At 35.9% G+C, this 15754-nt stretch overlaps 1 protein-coding gene across 10 annotated transcripts in view; it reads left to right on the plus strand.

Annotated features, from left to right (window-relative positions):
* ASH1L (ASH1 like histone lysine methyltransferase) overlaps nt 1-15754 on the plus strand; it is a 208041-nt gene that overhangs the window by 12441 nt on the left and 179846 nt on the right. For 8 of the 10 annotated variants that reach the window (XM_061183329.1, XM_061183334.1, XM_061183336.1 and 5 more), the window contains 2 exons: nt 989-1142; nt 13895-14415. In XM_061183329.1, the coding sequence (XP_061039312.1) occupies nt 13996-14415 (420 nt within the window). In that variant the 5' untranslated portion in view covers nt 989-1142; nt 13895-13995. The remainder of the gene's footprint in view (nt 1-988; nt 1143-13894; nt 14416-15754) is intronic. The other 2 variants (XM_061183330.1, XM_061183332.1) reach the window with 1 other exon arrangement.

Consider the following 15754-nt stretch of genomic DNA (forward strand, 5'->3'; position numbering starts at 1 on the left):
ATTAATTCCAGAACATTGAGGGGAAACTTTTCTAGTAACAACATATTCCCTAGAGTTTTTCTGATCTCTTGTTGCTGTTTTACAAAAATCACCAGAGAATTAAGGATCCATATCATGTATGATTTCTTTTTCCTAAGTCTAAGTCGGAATTATCATTCGTATGTATTAGAGAGCCTGTTCTCATCCATGTAAATGGTGTCCTTAAGAAAACATTAACAAAAATTTCCAGATAGTTAGAGGCGATCTTCTTAAGTAGAATTGAGATGTTTAAGAAAGTAGTATGATTTGGGATTCAGATAAGCCTCGAAAAATATTTCTAGATGAATCTGTTCCACACAAATCTGGAAACTATTTACTGAGACTTAGAACTAGGTGATTAAAAATGGCCACCTCCAAGTTTCTTGTTTCATAAGCATCTTAATTATGAATGTTATGGAATGACAGTTGCATTATTTACCTGTTCTTCAACAGGGACTGCATTTAAAAATGGACATAAACTCACATGGGATGGTGGTGGTTAGATGGTGATTTAAGTAAATCTTTGCTGTACTGTCTATTATCTGTCCACCTTCTTTTTCTCTTCACCATTTTGATAATGCAATAATTTCTGGAGAATCATTAGTTAAAGCAACATACCAATGTTAGAATGGCAGACTGGGTATAAGAAAAGTAATTCTCCAAAATCATTAAAATGGCAGCAAAGTGATAATCGTCTATCTGTGACCCACCCTGATTGGCTTCCAGCATACAGTTACCAAGCCTCCCTAGCTATATCCCACACACATCTCTGAAATGCATGCGATTTCTGAATCCAAACCTGACCATGTGCCTTGGCAGGATACACTCTTTAGCACTCTTCAAGATCCTGCCTACCTCTTTAGCTTTGTGTCTCACTGGGCCTCCTACCCTTGTGCTTCGGCTGTTTGGAACTGTCATCATTCCCATACACGGTTCGTTTATATCTCCATGACTTTCATGTTCCTCCCAGTGCCTGGCTGCTTAGAGAACACCTACCCAACTTCTGAGACAAAGTTCAAGTTGATGCTGTGAAGCCTTACCTGGCCACCTCCCCTCTTTTGGTGAACAGTATGCACTCATTTGTCTTTGGCATATACCTAGGAGTGGAATTGCTGGGCCACGGGGTAAGCATATTTTTATCTTTAGTAAATACTGTCAAACGGTTTTCCAAGTTGATCTTATGACTTTATAACTTTATCAGGCTCCACATCTTCCCCAGCTTTTGGTGTTGCCATTCTTTTTAATTTTAGCCATTTTGGTGGGTAGTAGTATTTCATTGGTATTGATTTGCATTTCACTCATGACTGGTGAGATTAAGCAACTTTTCTTGTGTGCGTTGGATGTTTGGACATCCTCTTGTGAAGTACCTGCTCTTAATATATATTCTGAATGCAATTCCTTTCTCAAATATATGCGTTGCAAATATCGTCATCCAATGTATGGCTTCCCTTTTCACTCTCTAGATGGTGTCTTTTGATGAACAGAAGTTCTCATTTTTCATAAAGTCCCATTTGTCTTTTGTTTTCCTGATCTAGTTTGAAGAGGCATGTAGTTGTGGGTAGGAGGAAATGGAGAATTACTTATTAATAGGCATAAAGTTTCAGTCAAGCAAGATGAATAAGCTCTAGAGATTTATTGTACAGCATTGTATGTATAGTCAACAATAGTGTATTGTACACTTAAAAATTTGGTAGATCTCATGTTAAGTGTTCTTACCACAATAAAACAATAATAAAAAGATAAAGAGGTGTGTGGTAGGTGGCAGTCTATTGAATGGAAACAAAAAGGAGAGGAATATATTAAGAAAATAGCTAGTCAGTATTAAGATAATGGAGTTAGAAAGTACATCCAAAAGCTATTGGGTTAGTTTTCTCAATTTCATGTATATATGAACAAGACTTGAGAGGTGTGTGCATATGGTACCTACGTATATTTCAAATCTTTTAAAAATATGTTTTTATTGGATTTGTGTTTAATTGTAAAACTTACACAAATTCTGTAACAGGTCAAGGAAAAAAATATTTATAAACAAGATTTTTCCCATTTACTTCCAAACCTTTTCCCCTGAAGTAACCAGTGCTATCAGTTGATGTATAATCATCCATATTTATTTCTATGTGCATACAAATACATATGTTTTTTTCTACTCTTTACAAATATGAGATCATGCTTGCATTTTTACTTAAAAATAGCATACATGGCTGTATATTTGTGTGTGTGTATATATATATTTAACTTTTTGTGTATGTATCACATCAAGGACTGCTATAATAAATATTCTTTTATTGCTGCTTTTATTTTTCTATGATAGAAAAGATTACTTTCCAAAATGATGGTGGCCACTAGGGCCCTCTTTCCACCTTGCCAGTATTAGTTGTTATCAGTCTTAAATTTCAACCAAAGTGATGAGTGAAGAATATCTTAATTCACACCTCCCTGACTACCAGTGAGGTAGATCATCTTTTTGTTTCTAATTATTTCTATCTCTTCTGTAATTGCCTGTGCATATCTCCTGTATGTCTTTTCTTACATACTAGTTTATAGAATAACTTTATATGTTAGAGATATTAATCCTTTTTCACGTTCATTATATTTTCTCCCAGTCTATTGTTTGTCCGTGATTTTGTTTACATCTTACATTACGGTATATAATGCTTTTATGTAATCAAATTGGTCACTTTTTTCCTTTATGGTTTTTTTTTTTTTTTTTCATGGTTTTTAGTTTCCTGATTTGCTTAAGGTTTCTCAACCATAGGCTATAGAAATATTCACCAATACTCTTCAAGTGCTTTTATTTGTACATATAGTTCTTAAATCCATGAGGAAATTATTCTTTTTTTTATTAATTAATTAATTAATTTGGCTGCATTGGGTCTTCGTTGCTGTGCCTGGGCTTTCTCTAGTTGTGAGTGGGGGCTACTCTTCGCTGCGGTGCACGGGCTTCTCATTGTGGTGGCTTCTCTTGTTGCGGAGCATGGGCTCTAGGTGCACAGCTTCAGTAGTTGTGGCATGCGGGCTCAGTAGTTGTGGCGCATGGACTTAGTTGCTCCGCAGCATGTGGGATCTTCCCAGACCAGGGCTTGAACCCGTGTCCCCTGCACTGGCAGGCGGATTCTTAACCACTGTGCCACCAGGGAAGTCCATGAGGAAATTACTCTTGTGTTTAATGAGGAATGGTTCTAACTTTGTTTTCTCCAAATGGATAACCAGTTAGGTCAACATGCAACAAACATATCAAATAAATCAGCTTCTTGCCATATTGAAATCTGTTAATTGAAAAAGGTTTTTTCAGGACTGCCACTAGTCCATAATCTGTTTTTATGTAAAGTAGGAAGGGAACCCCTTCCACAAGAAACTTTATTTTGATCTGCCAGAAAAATGTTAAATAGCTTTATTGAGGTATAATTCATTTACTATACAATTCACTAATTTGAAGCATACAATTCAGTGGTTTTTAACATATTCATATAGTTATGCAACCATCTCCACTATCTAATATTAGAACATTGCATCTTGGTACCCACAGTCACTCCCCATCCCAGGTATTCCCCTTTTACCCTAGCCCTAGGTAACCACTAATCTACTTTCTGTATGGGTTTGCTGGGTTTGGACATTTCATACAAACGGAGTCTTACAATGTTATCTGTTGGAACTGGCTTCCTTCATTTAACATAATGTTTTCAAAGTTCATCTATGTTGTAGCATGTATCAGTACATCTGGCCCTCCATATCCATGGGTTCCACATCCGCACATTCAACTAACCATGGATTGAAAATGTTTGTGGGGGGGTGCTTCCCAGGTGGCACAGTGGTTGAGAATCCACCTGCTAATGCAGGGGACACGGGTTCGAGCCCTGGTCTGGGAAGATCCCACATGCCGTGGAGCAACTAAGCCCGTGCGCCACAACTACTGAGCCTGCGCTCTAGAGCCCACAAGCCACAACTACTGAGCCCACGTGCCACAACTACTGACACCTGTGCACCTAGAGCCCATGCTCCACAACAAGGGAAACCACTGCAACGAGAAGCCCGTGCACCGCAAAGAAGAGTAGCCCCACTTGCCGCAACTAGAAAAAGCCTGCGTGCAGCAATGAAGACCCGACACAGCCATAGATAGATAGATAGATAGATAGATAGATAGACTGTTTGGGGGAAAGAATTCTGGAAAGTTCCAAGAAGCAAAACTTGAATTTGCTGCACGCAACTATTTATACAGCATTTACATCGTATTTACAACTATTTATGTAACATTTATATTGTATTAGGAAGTAGAAGCAATCTAGAGATGATTTAAATGCATGTAGGTTATACACAAATACTATGCCATTTTATATAAGGGGCTTCAGTATTTTCGGATTTTGGTATTTGTAGGGGTTCTGGAACCAATTCTCCGCGCATACTGAGGGATGACTCTACTTCATGCCTTTTCATTGATGAATAACATTTCATTGTATGGATAATGTTCCTGTGAACATTTGTGTGCAAGTTTTTGTGTAGATAAAATTTTTTTTAATCTTTTTATTTAATAAATTTATTTATTTATTTATTTTTGGCTGCATTGGGTCTTTGTTGCTGCGCGCAGGCTTTCTCTAGTTGCGGCGAGCAGGCGCTACGCTTCCTTGCTGTGTGCGGGCTTCTCATGGTGGTGGCTTCTCTTGTTGCAGAACACAGGCTCTAGGCGCTGCAGACTTCAGTAGTTGTGGCGCACGGGCTTAGTTGCTCCGCGGCATGTGAGATCTTCCCAGAGCAGGGCTCGAACCCGTGTCCCCTGCATTGGCAGGCGGATTCTTAACCACTGCACCACCAGGGAAGTCCAAGATAAATGTTTTCATTTCTCTTGGGTATATGCCTAGGAGTGAAATTGCAAGGTTATGTGGTAACTCTGTTTAGCCTTTTGAGTAACTGCCAGACTGTTTTCCAAAGCAGCTGCACCATTTTACATTCCGACTCCAATTTTTCCACAGAAAAGTTTTATGAAAAATAAATGTAATGTATTTACAATGTAAATGGTACCCTCTTGGAAACGATTCTTTTGTTTAGTGTATAACCAAGTGGATTGGCCCTGAGTTGACAGCCCTTAATCCTGGCCAAAGTGTAATAATTCACTAATGAGAAAATCTTTCTGATGTTAACTTCTGCTTCCCTCCTGTTGCCATTTTAGAATTCCCTAGTGATAGAGTTCAATGTCCCTACATATTCCTTGCACCCATGGACCCATCCCTCCTTTTTAATTTAATTTTATTTATTTTTAAAAAAATATTTGTTTGGTTTTTTTTTGTTTATTTATTTTGGCTGCTCCGGGTCTTAGTTGTGGCATGCATGCGGGATCTAGTTCCCTGACTGGGGATTGAACCTGGCCCCCCTGCATTGGGAGCGAGGACTCTTACCCACTGGACCACCAGGGAAGTCCCTATCCTTCCTTTTTTAAAAAACAGTTGAAGTTATATATATTCAATTTGTGTTAACTTTGCTTGTCAGGAAGAATTAAGTAAGCTTTGATTAGATTATCTGTCTGACAGTCGATGAGTATAATTTTTTCCTCAGGATTAGCTTTGGGAATTCTTTCTGTGTATATTTTCCTCTTGTGGCTTACTAGTTATAATTTATGTCTGCTATTTCACTTTCCTGTTCTGAGTTTCTGAAGTAGTTTGTTGGTATAATACAGTACTTCTTTGGTCACGAGACACATTCTTTCCTCCCAGTTTAATGTTTCTGAAATTAGAAAATAATACAACTGATAATTACATTTAATGTGGTAGTGGTTTATAAAAAAATTTCCCCCTGAAAATGCGGTCATTGATTCATGAAGCCTCTTAGAATCAGTGGCATCTTGGAATTTAAGAAATATATACAGTACATAAATATAAAAATAACTAGATTTACTGGTGATGAGTACTTTGAAAGTTAGGAATTGTTGGTGATTGTCCCTATCTTTTAAATGAAGGGTTGTTCTGTAGCTGAGTAAAAAAGCTTAATTTGTCCAGCTTTTTAAGTGTAGTTTATGTTGTATAAGTCATTTAGAGATATAGTTCAAATTTTTTTGGTATCTTCATGAAGATATTTTAGCTTTTTGTGATTTCAGTGACTTATGTGACATCAGTGATTCAGTGGTTTAATGTAAAACATCTTAAACTAGTTAGGACACTGCTTACTCTTTTACTGGTGATATACATAGAGCTTATTTTTTAAGTTGTAAAAACAGTATAAGATTAAATAGTGTTTAAAGACAATTAAAATATCAGTTCTTTAATATTTCAATTTTCATTTTGTCTGTTCTCTATATACGTGATTAAAAATATAGTAATATGCATGTTGGCTTATTCAGTCAATAGATATTTATTTGAATACCTTTTATGGTCCAGGAACTTTACTAAGGATATAGCAGTGATAAGGCAGATAGGATTCTTATTCGCATGAAACAAATGGTCTAGTGTAAAATGTGGATATTAAGCATATAGCTTACTAGTATGATAAGTTTTAAGGGACTTACAGTATGCTATATGACCCCCAGCAGAGAGATCTCCCCTGGTCTAGGGGGTTAGGAAATGTCTCCCTGATAAAGTGACCTTTAAGCTGAGATGGAAAGGATGAGTCAAGTCATCAGAGAAGCAGGTAGAAAAGAGTACTAGGCAGAGAGAAGTAACTATGTTCTCCTAGAGGGAGGAAGACAGAGACGTTTGGGGAGCTGAAAAGTACTTAGAACACTTGTATGTCACACATATGTTATTGCTTTTTTTGGGTTTTATTTGCCCCTGCTGTGCTTATAGAAGAGTGGGAAATGATGTGGCTAGAGTTAGGTAGGGGCTGATAATAACAAAAAAGTAAACGTAAACACTGGTGTGTGTGTGTCTGTGTGTGTGTGTGAGAAATACTTCTATAAGTACTAATGTATTAGTTCATTGAATCCTAACAACAGTTTCTATTCACGGATGAGAGAACAAGGCATAGAGTGCCTTGCCCAAAATTAATATACCAGAACTGGGATCTGAGCCTGTGCATTCTGGATCCAGAGTTTGTGTCTTTAGCTACTGTACCATGCTGAAAATTTAAGTTATAAATTATGATTAGGATAGGGGACTTTTATATCCAAAGGTCAGTATGAAAGCATCCAAAGGTTTTAAGCGGAGAAATGACATAATTAGATTATTTAAAAAATCATCTTTCTGGCTGGAGGAAGGGACTGGAGGAAAGCAAGGTGGATATACAAAGGAGTTGGAAGGCCACTACTATATTCTGGGTAAGAATTGTTTTTTTGGACAAGTCAGTGGCAGTGGAATTGGAACTGTGTGTAATCAAAAATTATTTACGTGGTTTTCACAGGTTTTGGTGTTAGGTTGAGAAGTCAAGGATGATCCCCACACTTCTGACTTAATCAACTGGTGGTACTGTGATTACTTAGCTAATATAATAATATTCTAAGAAATATTATGGCCATTTATAAGAATTTTAAAGAGCATGAAACCCAGGACAAATTAAAATGCATAATGAGCTATGAATTTTTAAAAGTTTTATATAGTTAATTTATATCTGGTTTTGAATGTTGAGAAATACAACGATTACAGTCACTATGTTTAATAAAGACCACAAAGGAAAATGAAAATTTATCATAGATGAGTCAAGCTAGATTTTACTTATTTTAAGCTAAAAATCTGCAAACATTGTTTAGTCTGCATTGTGGTAATTTTAGATATGTACTTATCCAAAAAGAAAAAAAAATGTTATTTTTACGTATTAGGGAAAGTTAATAAGATAAATTATCTTTCTTACCAAGTTAAAACTAAAACTTATAAAACTCCTTTTATTTTATGTTCATATATTGTCATACTGCCTCCCTCTGTATATATCATGTGCCTATATTTCCATCTGTCTACTTGACCTTTCTACTTAAATGTTTCACAGGCATCTAAAATTAAACACGTTTATTACTGAACTCTTGATCTCCCCTTCTGTGTCATTCTGGCAAACAACTTATAGAATGCTAGCCCCATGAGGGCAGGATTTTTGTGTTTTTTTGCAGTGCTATGTAAGTTTCTGTTACGTAATGGGCACTTAGTAAATATTTGTTTAAGGAGTGTCTAAATGGTACCACCATACAATTCTATGATTGCTCAAGTCTTCATATTTTATTTCCCCCCTCCTACTTCTTACTGACAAATCATATCTATTATACCTCTAAAATATCTCTTAATCCATCCATTCTTAAAAAATTTCCAGTGCTACTACCCTAATCTGTCAATCTTATGACTGTTATTCCAGAATCAACTTTTACTATCTTTCTAAGCATTCTTCCACAGCAACCAGAGAAGTTTTCTTAAAATGTAAATTGTATCATTACTCTGCTTTTCAGAACTTCTTTTTGAATTCCATATCTTTCATGTAGGCCAACAAGGCCTTCTGCAAGCTATTTTTGTTTAACATTCCATTTTCATATTGCGCTGTTCTCCATTTGGTTTACCTACTGTTAACCTTTACAGTCTCGGAGTTTTTACACCCACTGTTCCCTATTTTTTGATCATTTTCACCTCCACATTTTGCCTGGCTATTCCCTGCTTGTACTGGGTCTCAGCTTATAGTTACATGTTTTTCTAAGATATGTTCCCTGTACCTCCAAGTTTCCTTGATATACTACCTCACATAGTAGTACCTTCACATTTATTAGAAGTTATATATATTTGTATGATAAGTCATTCATCTGTCTCCCCCGCTAAATTTAAAGTTCATGACGCCAAGGACTATATTTGTATTACTTATGACTATATCTACAGTGGGTATCGCAATTCTCAAAACATATTTAGAGACTGTGAAAATATTTATTGAATGGATGAAGGGATAGTTTAAGAATGATGAATCCATAAAGGAAATGGTGGACTGGTTAGAGAGGTAGTTGGAGAGCCAGTAGAATGTGTGATCATAGCAGCCAGGTGAGAGTTTCAAATATCAAATATGCCAAATGTAGCAGAGAGGAGTAATAAGATCAGGACTAAAAATGATCTTTGGGAGGCAGAATAACATAGTGTTTAAGAGGAGCCAGACAGATCTAGACTCTACCTTTTATTGGCTGTTAACTTGTCTTTTCATCTCTAAAAAGAGAAGAATAATAGGAACTACCTCATGGTGATTGTGAGGCTTAAAATGAGATAATCTGTATAAAACTTTTAGCATAGAGCTTTGCACATATTAAGAGCTCAGTAAAACTTTGGTATTTTTATTATTTTTAAATTGCTAATGCTAAACCCACTGTAAGGACTCAATATTTGTAGTACTTAGAAAATATATACAGTTGACCCTTGAACAAAATGGGGGTTAGGGGCGCTGACCCTCCAAGCTGTCGAAAACCCACATAGTCAGCCCTCTGTATATGCGGTTCCTCCACGTCTGTGGATTCAACCAACTGCAAATCATGTAGTACTATAGAGTTTACTATTGAAGAAATCTTCATTTAAGTGGACCTGTGCAGTTCAAACCCTTGTTGTTCAAGGGTCAACTGTAATTAGCAATTTTCTAAAAAGTTTGTTCATAGTTAAAATGATCTGGGAAAAAGGGCTTCATGCTGTAGATTAATGTTAGTTTCCCTTGAATTTGGGCTAGACTGTTTTGGATTGTTTCAGTGGTTTGAAAATGTAAATCCCAGAGTTGCACGTGAGATGAATGTTGAGTTTGCCTCTTTGAGCGTGAATGAAGAGATTCTAGCATTCTTAGTTCTGTGTTTCTCCTTGCAACTGTGTTTTAAATTGAATGTATTATAGTAGAAACCAGAATAAGTTGGGTAACAACATAGCATCCTTGCCCCTGGATGGAAAACCTAGATTGTATAGATACATCTTTCCAAAAGCTGAAAGAATATCATTCACAAAGAACATTGCTTTGAAAGTTCAAAAACAACGTCTGGCAGCTGCTGTAGGGACTGCTTTTCAGGCAGTTTACATTTAGCAGATAAAAGCATTCTTTGTTGTGAAGTATCTTCAGAACTTGGATTTATCTTTACTAGAAACACTTAAATTTGGTATGTGGAGTTTGCCAATCATGATTTTCCAGTCTTACTGCCTAAGTGGATTCACAGAATATGCCCTAAGGATACTATTCTTTTTTCTCCTTGATCAAGTTAAGGAAACGTAATATTTCTCTATTCCTACATACATTTCTAGGGTAGTGATCAATATTTTCAAATTATTTTCAGTTTATTGATACTTTGCTATTATTTAATAATCTGTGTCACTTGGTTTCAGTTTTTTCCATTTTTAAAATGAAGAGAATCATGCTCTCCAAACCCTTCTCTGGAATGTTTTGAGAGTGAGTAAGTGCTGGTAAAAAATGCTTTGAGTTCTTTGAAAGAAATATGGAAATTCTACTTTATATATTTATAAATATACATTAAGACTTATGTAATTCTTTCATTATGAAAATCAAAAATTATAGGGAAATTTTTAAATGTGTGTACTTGTGAGTAGTGAATGTAAAAAGTAGTTGTTTTTGTATAAATTATTATTTGTTTTTATTCCAAAAAGGATTTCTTTTAATAACTAACCAATAAGATACTTGGCAGGTCCATCAGTTCACCATTAGTAACACGAAACCCTGGATGGGCATTTGAATTTAAGAAACAAGAAAGAAAGAGGAGGGAAAAAACTAGAAAAGGAACAAATTGAAGCCAATAACATGTAACCCACATAAGGCATAGAGTTAATTTAAATATTTATTGACTACCACCCATGTGCCAGGTACCGTTCTTGATGCTGGAATAGTACATTGAACCAAGCTGACAAAAATCCACTTCCATGTGGACTTTACATTCCAATGGAAGCGTGTAGACAATAAATAAATATATTGTACACCAGATGGTGAAAAGAGCACAGGAGAAATAAAACAGGATAGAGTGTGAGAAGAGGTGGGATGGGTGTTTTTCTATTTTGTAAAGGGAATATGCCTCTTCTATAAGTTATATTTAGGCAAAGACATGATGGAAGTGACAGCAAACCATGCAGTGATCTGGGGAAAGGGTGTTCTAGTCAGGTAGAATAATAAGTGCAAAGGCCCTTAGGTAGGAGTATTTTTGTTGAATTTGAAAAACAGAAGGAGAATACCTGTGCCCCTCCACCCCTTCTTGGAACTAAGTGGGGAGACTGGTAGGAGATGGAAGAGAGGTAGAGGGGATTGTAGGGAATTTAGACCATTGTAAAGACTTTGGCTTTTACTTTGAGTGAGATGGGAAGCCATTGAAAGGGTTTTTGAGCAGAGGAGTGACATGATATGATACAGGCTTTAAAAGGATTACCCTGCTGTTGAGTTGAGAAGACTATAAAGAGATACAAAGGTGGAAACAAGGAACCAGTTAGGAGGTTATTGAAATAGTACAGGGCAGATATTATCAGTTGGATCTGATTGGTAGCTGTCAAATTAGTGAGAAATAGGTTCCACATATATTTTGAAGGTAAAGATGACTTTTCCTACCGAGTGGACATATGGGGCATTAGAAAAAGAAAGGAATCACAGATGAATCAAAAGTTTTGGTCTAAATATTTCTGGTTGGAGTTGCATTTATTGAGATGAGTAAGCCTGTGGGAAGAACAGATTTGGGGAGCTTGGCGAAGGTGAATTGACTTTGGACATGTTAAGCTTGAAGTGCCTAATTATTAACTATCTAGTCAGTGTGTCAAGTAGGCATTTAAATATATGAATCTGGAGTTCCAGGAGGGGTCTCAGCTGGTCTCTGTCTGGAGATAGAAATTTTTGAATCATCTGTGTTAGATGGCATTTAAATTCAAAAGACTGGATCTGGTCATTTAGGAAGTTAGTGTAGATAGAAAAGGAAAGAGCATGCCCTGGGGGCACTCCAGTGTTTAGAGTTAAGGGAGAAAAAGAAGAGCTGGCAAAGAAGACTCCTTAATCAAACACTTTAGTACTTCTGCACTGAAGTGTATGACTGTTCATAGAAATTGTGGTAATTAAGACCAAAATGGATCCAGATCAGGTCAGGTCACATTTTGTCACTAGGGTGTTATGAGAAAACTTTTGATTTTCAGAGTTTTGAATTTCAGGATGTGAACACATCATGGGGAAGACAGGACTTTGTACTTTTAAAGGAAAGAAAGCACATGGCACAGAAGCAGAAATGAACATGATTTGTTAGGGACAGTAAAGAAAACAGAATTTTTAAAAAATATTTATTTATTTGGCTGTGTGGGGTCTAGGTTGCGGCACGCGGGATCTTTGTTGAGGCGTGCGAACTCTTAGTTGCAGCATGTGGGATCTAGTTCCCTGACCAGGGATCAAACCCGGGCCCCCTGCATTGGGAGCTTGGAGTCTTAGCCCTTGGAGCACCAGGGAAGTTGAAGAAAACTGAATTGACTAAATCATAGGGGATGTGTGTTGGGAAATACGGAAAGACAAGTTTGAGAAGTTAGAGCCAGATTATGAAGAGCCTTGAATGCCATTGTGAAGTGTTAATATATGAAGTGGTAGACAGCAAGAATAATTGTCATATACAGTTGATTTGAAAATTACTCTTTCAGCTGTTTGTGTGAATGAATAGAATAGGAATACACTTTAGTCAGTTGGCCAGTATTTGTTGAGTAACTACTTAAAATGCTGCTAGCACTGCTAATAAAATCGTCGGCACCTTCTATTGAGCCTTGCTGTGTGCCGGTCATTGGGCTATGCATTCTACTTACATTTCTTGTAGGAGTTGTAAAAGTTGTATCATATGATCTTTGCCTTTGAAACTCTTATAATCTTGTTGGAAAGAAAAGTCTTAAGGCACATAGTTTAAACTATAAAATATTCTGCTTCATAAATGGAACTTTCTAAGGGATAGGATGTTCTCTTTTTCCCAGATACTGGTCCTGGATCTTGATCCGGATATATGCTTGAAATAAAGGCTAGTCTGTCAGTCCTCAAGAATAGTGAATTATTTTGTTTTGGTTTTATATTCTCTAGTCACTAGATTATATGCCAATCCTATATGGTTTCCTGAGGATCTTTATTTATGAGAAGGGGGTTGCCCTGTGTGGATTATTCAGATTCTCTGTTAAGGTGTACCAACTATTGTAAAATAATAAATCTACGTTCTGGTTTTAAAATAATTTATAGATTTGGGAGATTGAAGCATGACGGCTGACTATTTGCTATTGGGAAAACTTGTGAAAATATATTTCTGGTTTTTAGAGTTTTTTTAACAACTGTTCTAAATCATTTATATAATTATTTAATGTTTGTCTTTCTCACTAGAGTATAAGGCTTGTAAGTTTAGGAACTGGATCTGTTTTGTTGAATACTGTATTTCCAGGGTGTTGCACAATGCCTGGCATATGATCGGTGTTTAGAAATATTTTTTAATGAATGAATGAGTAAATGAATTCAGAGTTGAACTGTAAACCAGCATTAGAGATAATTCCAGCCTAAGAGTCCTAACCTAAAAAGTCTACCACCTCTTATAAATAATATTGGAGTGCTGAAACCAGCCCAAAACATGGTTCTTTACCTTCAATGAAATTGATTTTATTTAACTAAAATGTAAGAAATATATTCCTTTGAAACTGAGGAGTGTTAAAATATATGATATTATTTTTATCTTAGACTGTGTTTGCTTTACTGTCAGTTGCAGAAGCTTGTTGCTTGAGTTAGAACAGTGGATCTTAAACATTGATTTGCACCATACCACTACAGCTTATTTATGATATCTGGAGAATAATAAACTTATTCTGAAATTTAAATTTATTTATAACTAAATGAATTTAAGTCCATTTTGAACTGCATTTTGATCCATTTTAACTGATTTTTGGTTCTTCCTGATCTTCTTGTTCTCCTCCCCCTATACCCATTTCTCATGTTAATAATTGCCTCTGTTCTGATAAATTTTTTGTTATGGTCTATCCTGCAGAGAAAGAGATGCTGGTTGCCAGTTTTGGAGATCCCTGTTTTTTATGGAACACAGTTCTGTAAAATTTTCATAAGATTCCTTGGCAATAACATACACTTGTGATGGACCCTAGAAATACTGCTATGTTAGGATTGGGTTCTGATTCCGAAGGATTTTCAAGAAAGAGTCCCTCTGCCATCAATACTGGTACACTGGTCAGCAAGAGAGAAGTAGAGCTAGAGAACAACACAAAGGAGGAAGAGGACCTTCGCAAGTGGAATCGGGAAAGAACCATCGAAGCAGGGAAAGATGATGGTTTGACTGATGCACAGCAACAGTTTTCAGTGAAAGAGACAAACTTTTCAGAGGGAAATTTAAAATTGAAAATTGGCCTTCAGGCTAAGAGAACTAAAAAACCTCCAAAGAACTTGGAGAACTATGTATGTCGACCTGCCATAAAAACAACTATCAAGCACCCAAGGAAAGCACTTAAAAGTGGGAAGATGACAGATGAAAAGAATGAGCACTGTCCTTCAAAGCGGGTAAGTAGAATTCCCAACAATATGTGATCATTAACAATATTTGGATTTCACTATTAATTTTTATCGAACCTACGTACATATTTTAGGAATTTTGATTTTAATCTTTTTATGTTATTTCCAAAGTCTGTTTTGTGAGCCAAAACAGGCTTTGAGGCTTGTCAGAGATGTGAGTGATGGTATAACCATGTATGTACTTGTAAAATTATGGCAAATATTTTAAATGGGGTATATCCAGGTTGCTGCTCCTACATGGCCTAGTGGAAAGAATATTGATTGGATTTTTAGTTAGGAAACCTAGAGTTGAATCTTGCCCTCCTGTTTACTAACAGTGTGACTATAGACAAATTAATAGAGAAGAAACTGAGGCTTAAAGATGTTAAATGATTACAAAACCACCTACCTTTCAGGATGGTTCTATTCCTGCTGACCTCAAGAATTTTTGAAAGGTGGATTAAAAAATTTTTATCTAGACCTTTTTACTTGAGACAATGTTAGAGCTTGTCTTGCACAGCTAATTTTTAAAGGGCTTTGAGATGATTGTCTTTAGTAATCTTTCTATAGTATTTTTTTAATAGTGCTAATAATGAGGTTTTGTACTGAAAGGATTTCACTTACAATACATACTTATTCTTAATATATAAGTAGTTTATATCCCACTTATATTATTTGTAGCAGAATATAGTTTGTGGTTCCTGAGGAAAGCTATCTGTATACTTACAAAACTGTTGGTAATGGGTTAGGTGTTTATTTTTCCAACAGTTACTTTAGCATAGGATGTTGACTATATTACTGCCCTCTAAATTAGTTCTTCATAAATGATGTAAAGAGCATGAATTACAGAGTCAGAACCAAATTCAAATCCTGGCTTAATAACTGTACACAGGCAATTTGGTTTATCTTAACTGAGCTGTGGTTTCCTCATTTATAACATGGGACTATTAATGCCTGTATTAAATGGGTATATAAAGAATTAAGTTTCAGTAGCCAAGACATACAACCCAAGTACCAATCAACAGACGATTGGCTTAAGAAGATGTGGTGTGTACGTATGTATGTATATAGATGTGTGTGTGTATATATATATGCATATATACATATATGCATATATATATACACAGGGGAATATTACTCAGCCGTAAAAAAGAAATAAATATTGCCATTTGCAGCAACATAGATAGACCTAGAGAATGTTATACTTAGTGAAGTAAGTCAGACAGAGAAAGGCAAATATTATTTGGTATGACTTATATGTGGAATCTAAAAATAATATAAATTAATATTTATATAAAACAGAAACAGACTCATAGACATAGAAAACAAATTTATGGTTACCAAAGGG

This window comes from Eubalaena glacialis, chromosome 3, assembly GCF_028564815.1.
Source record: "Eubalaena glacialis isolate mEubGla1 chromosome 3, mEubGla1.1.hap2.+ XY, whole genome shotgun sequence".
In the NCBI taxonomy this organism is placed as follows: domain Eukaryota; kingdom Metazoa; phylum Chordata; class Mammalia; order Artiodactyla; family Balaenidae; genus Eubalaena; species Eubalaena glacialis.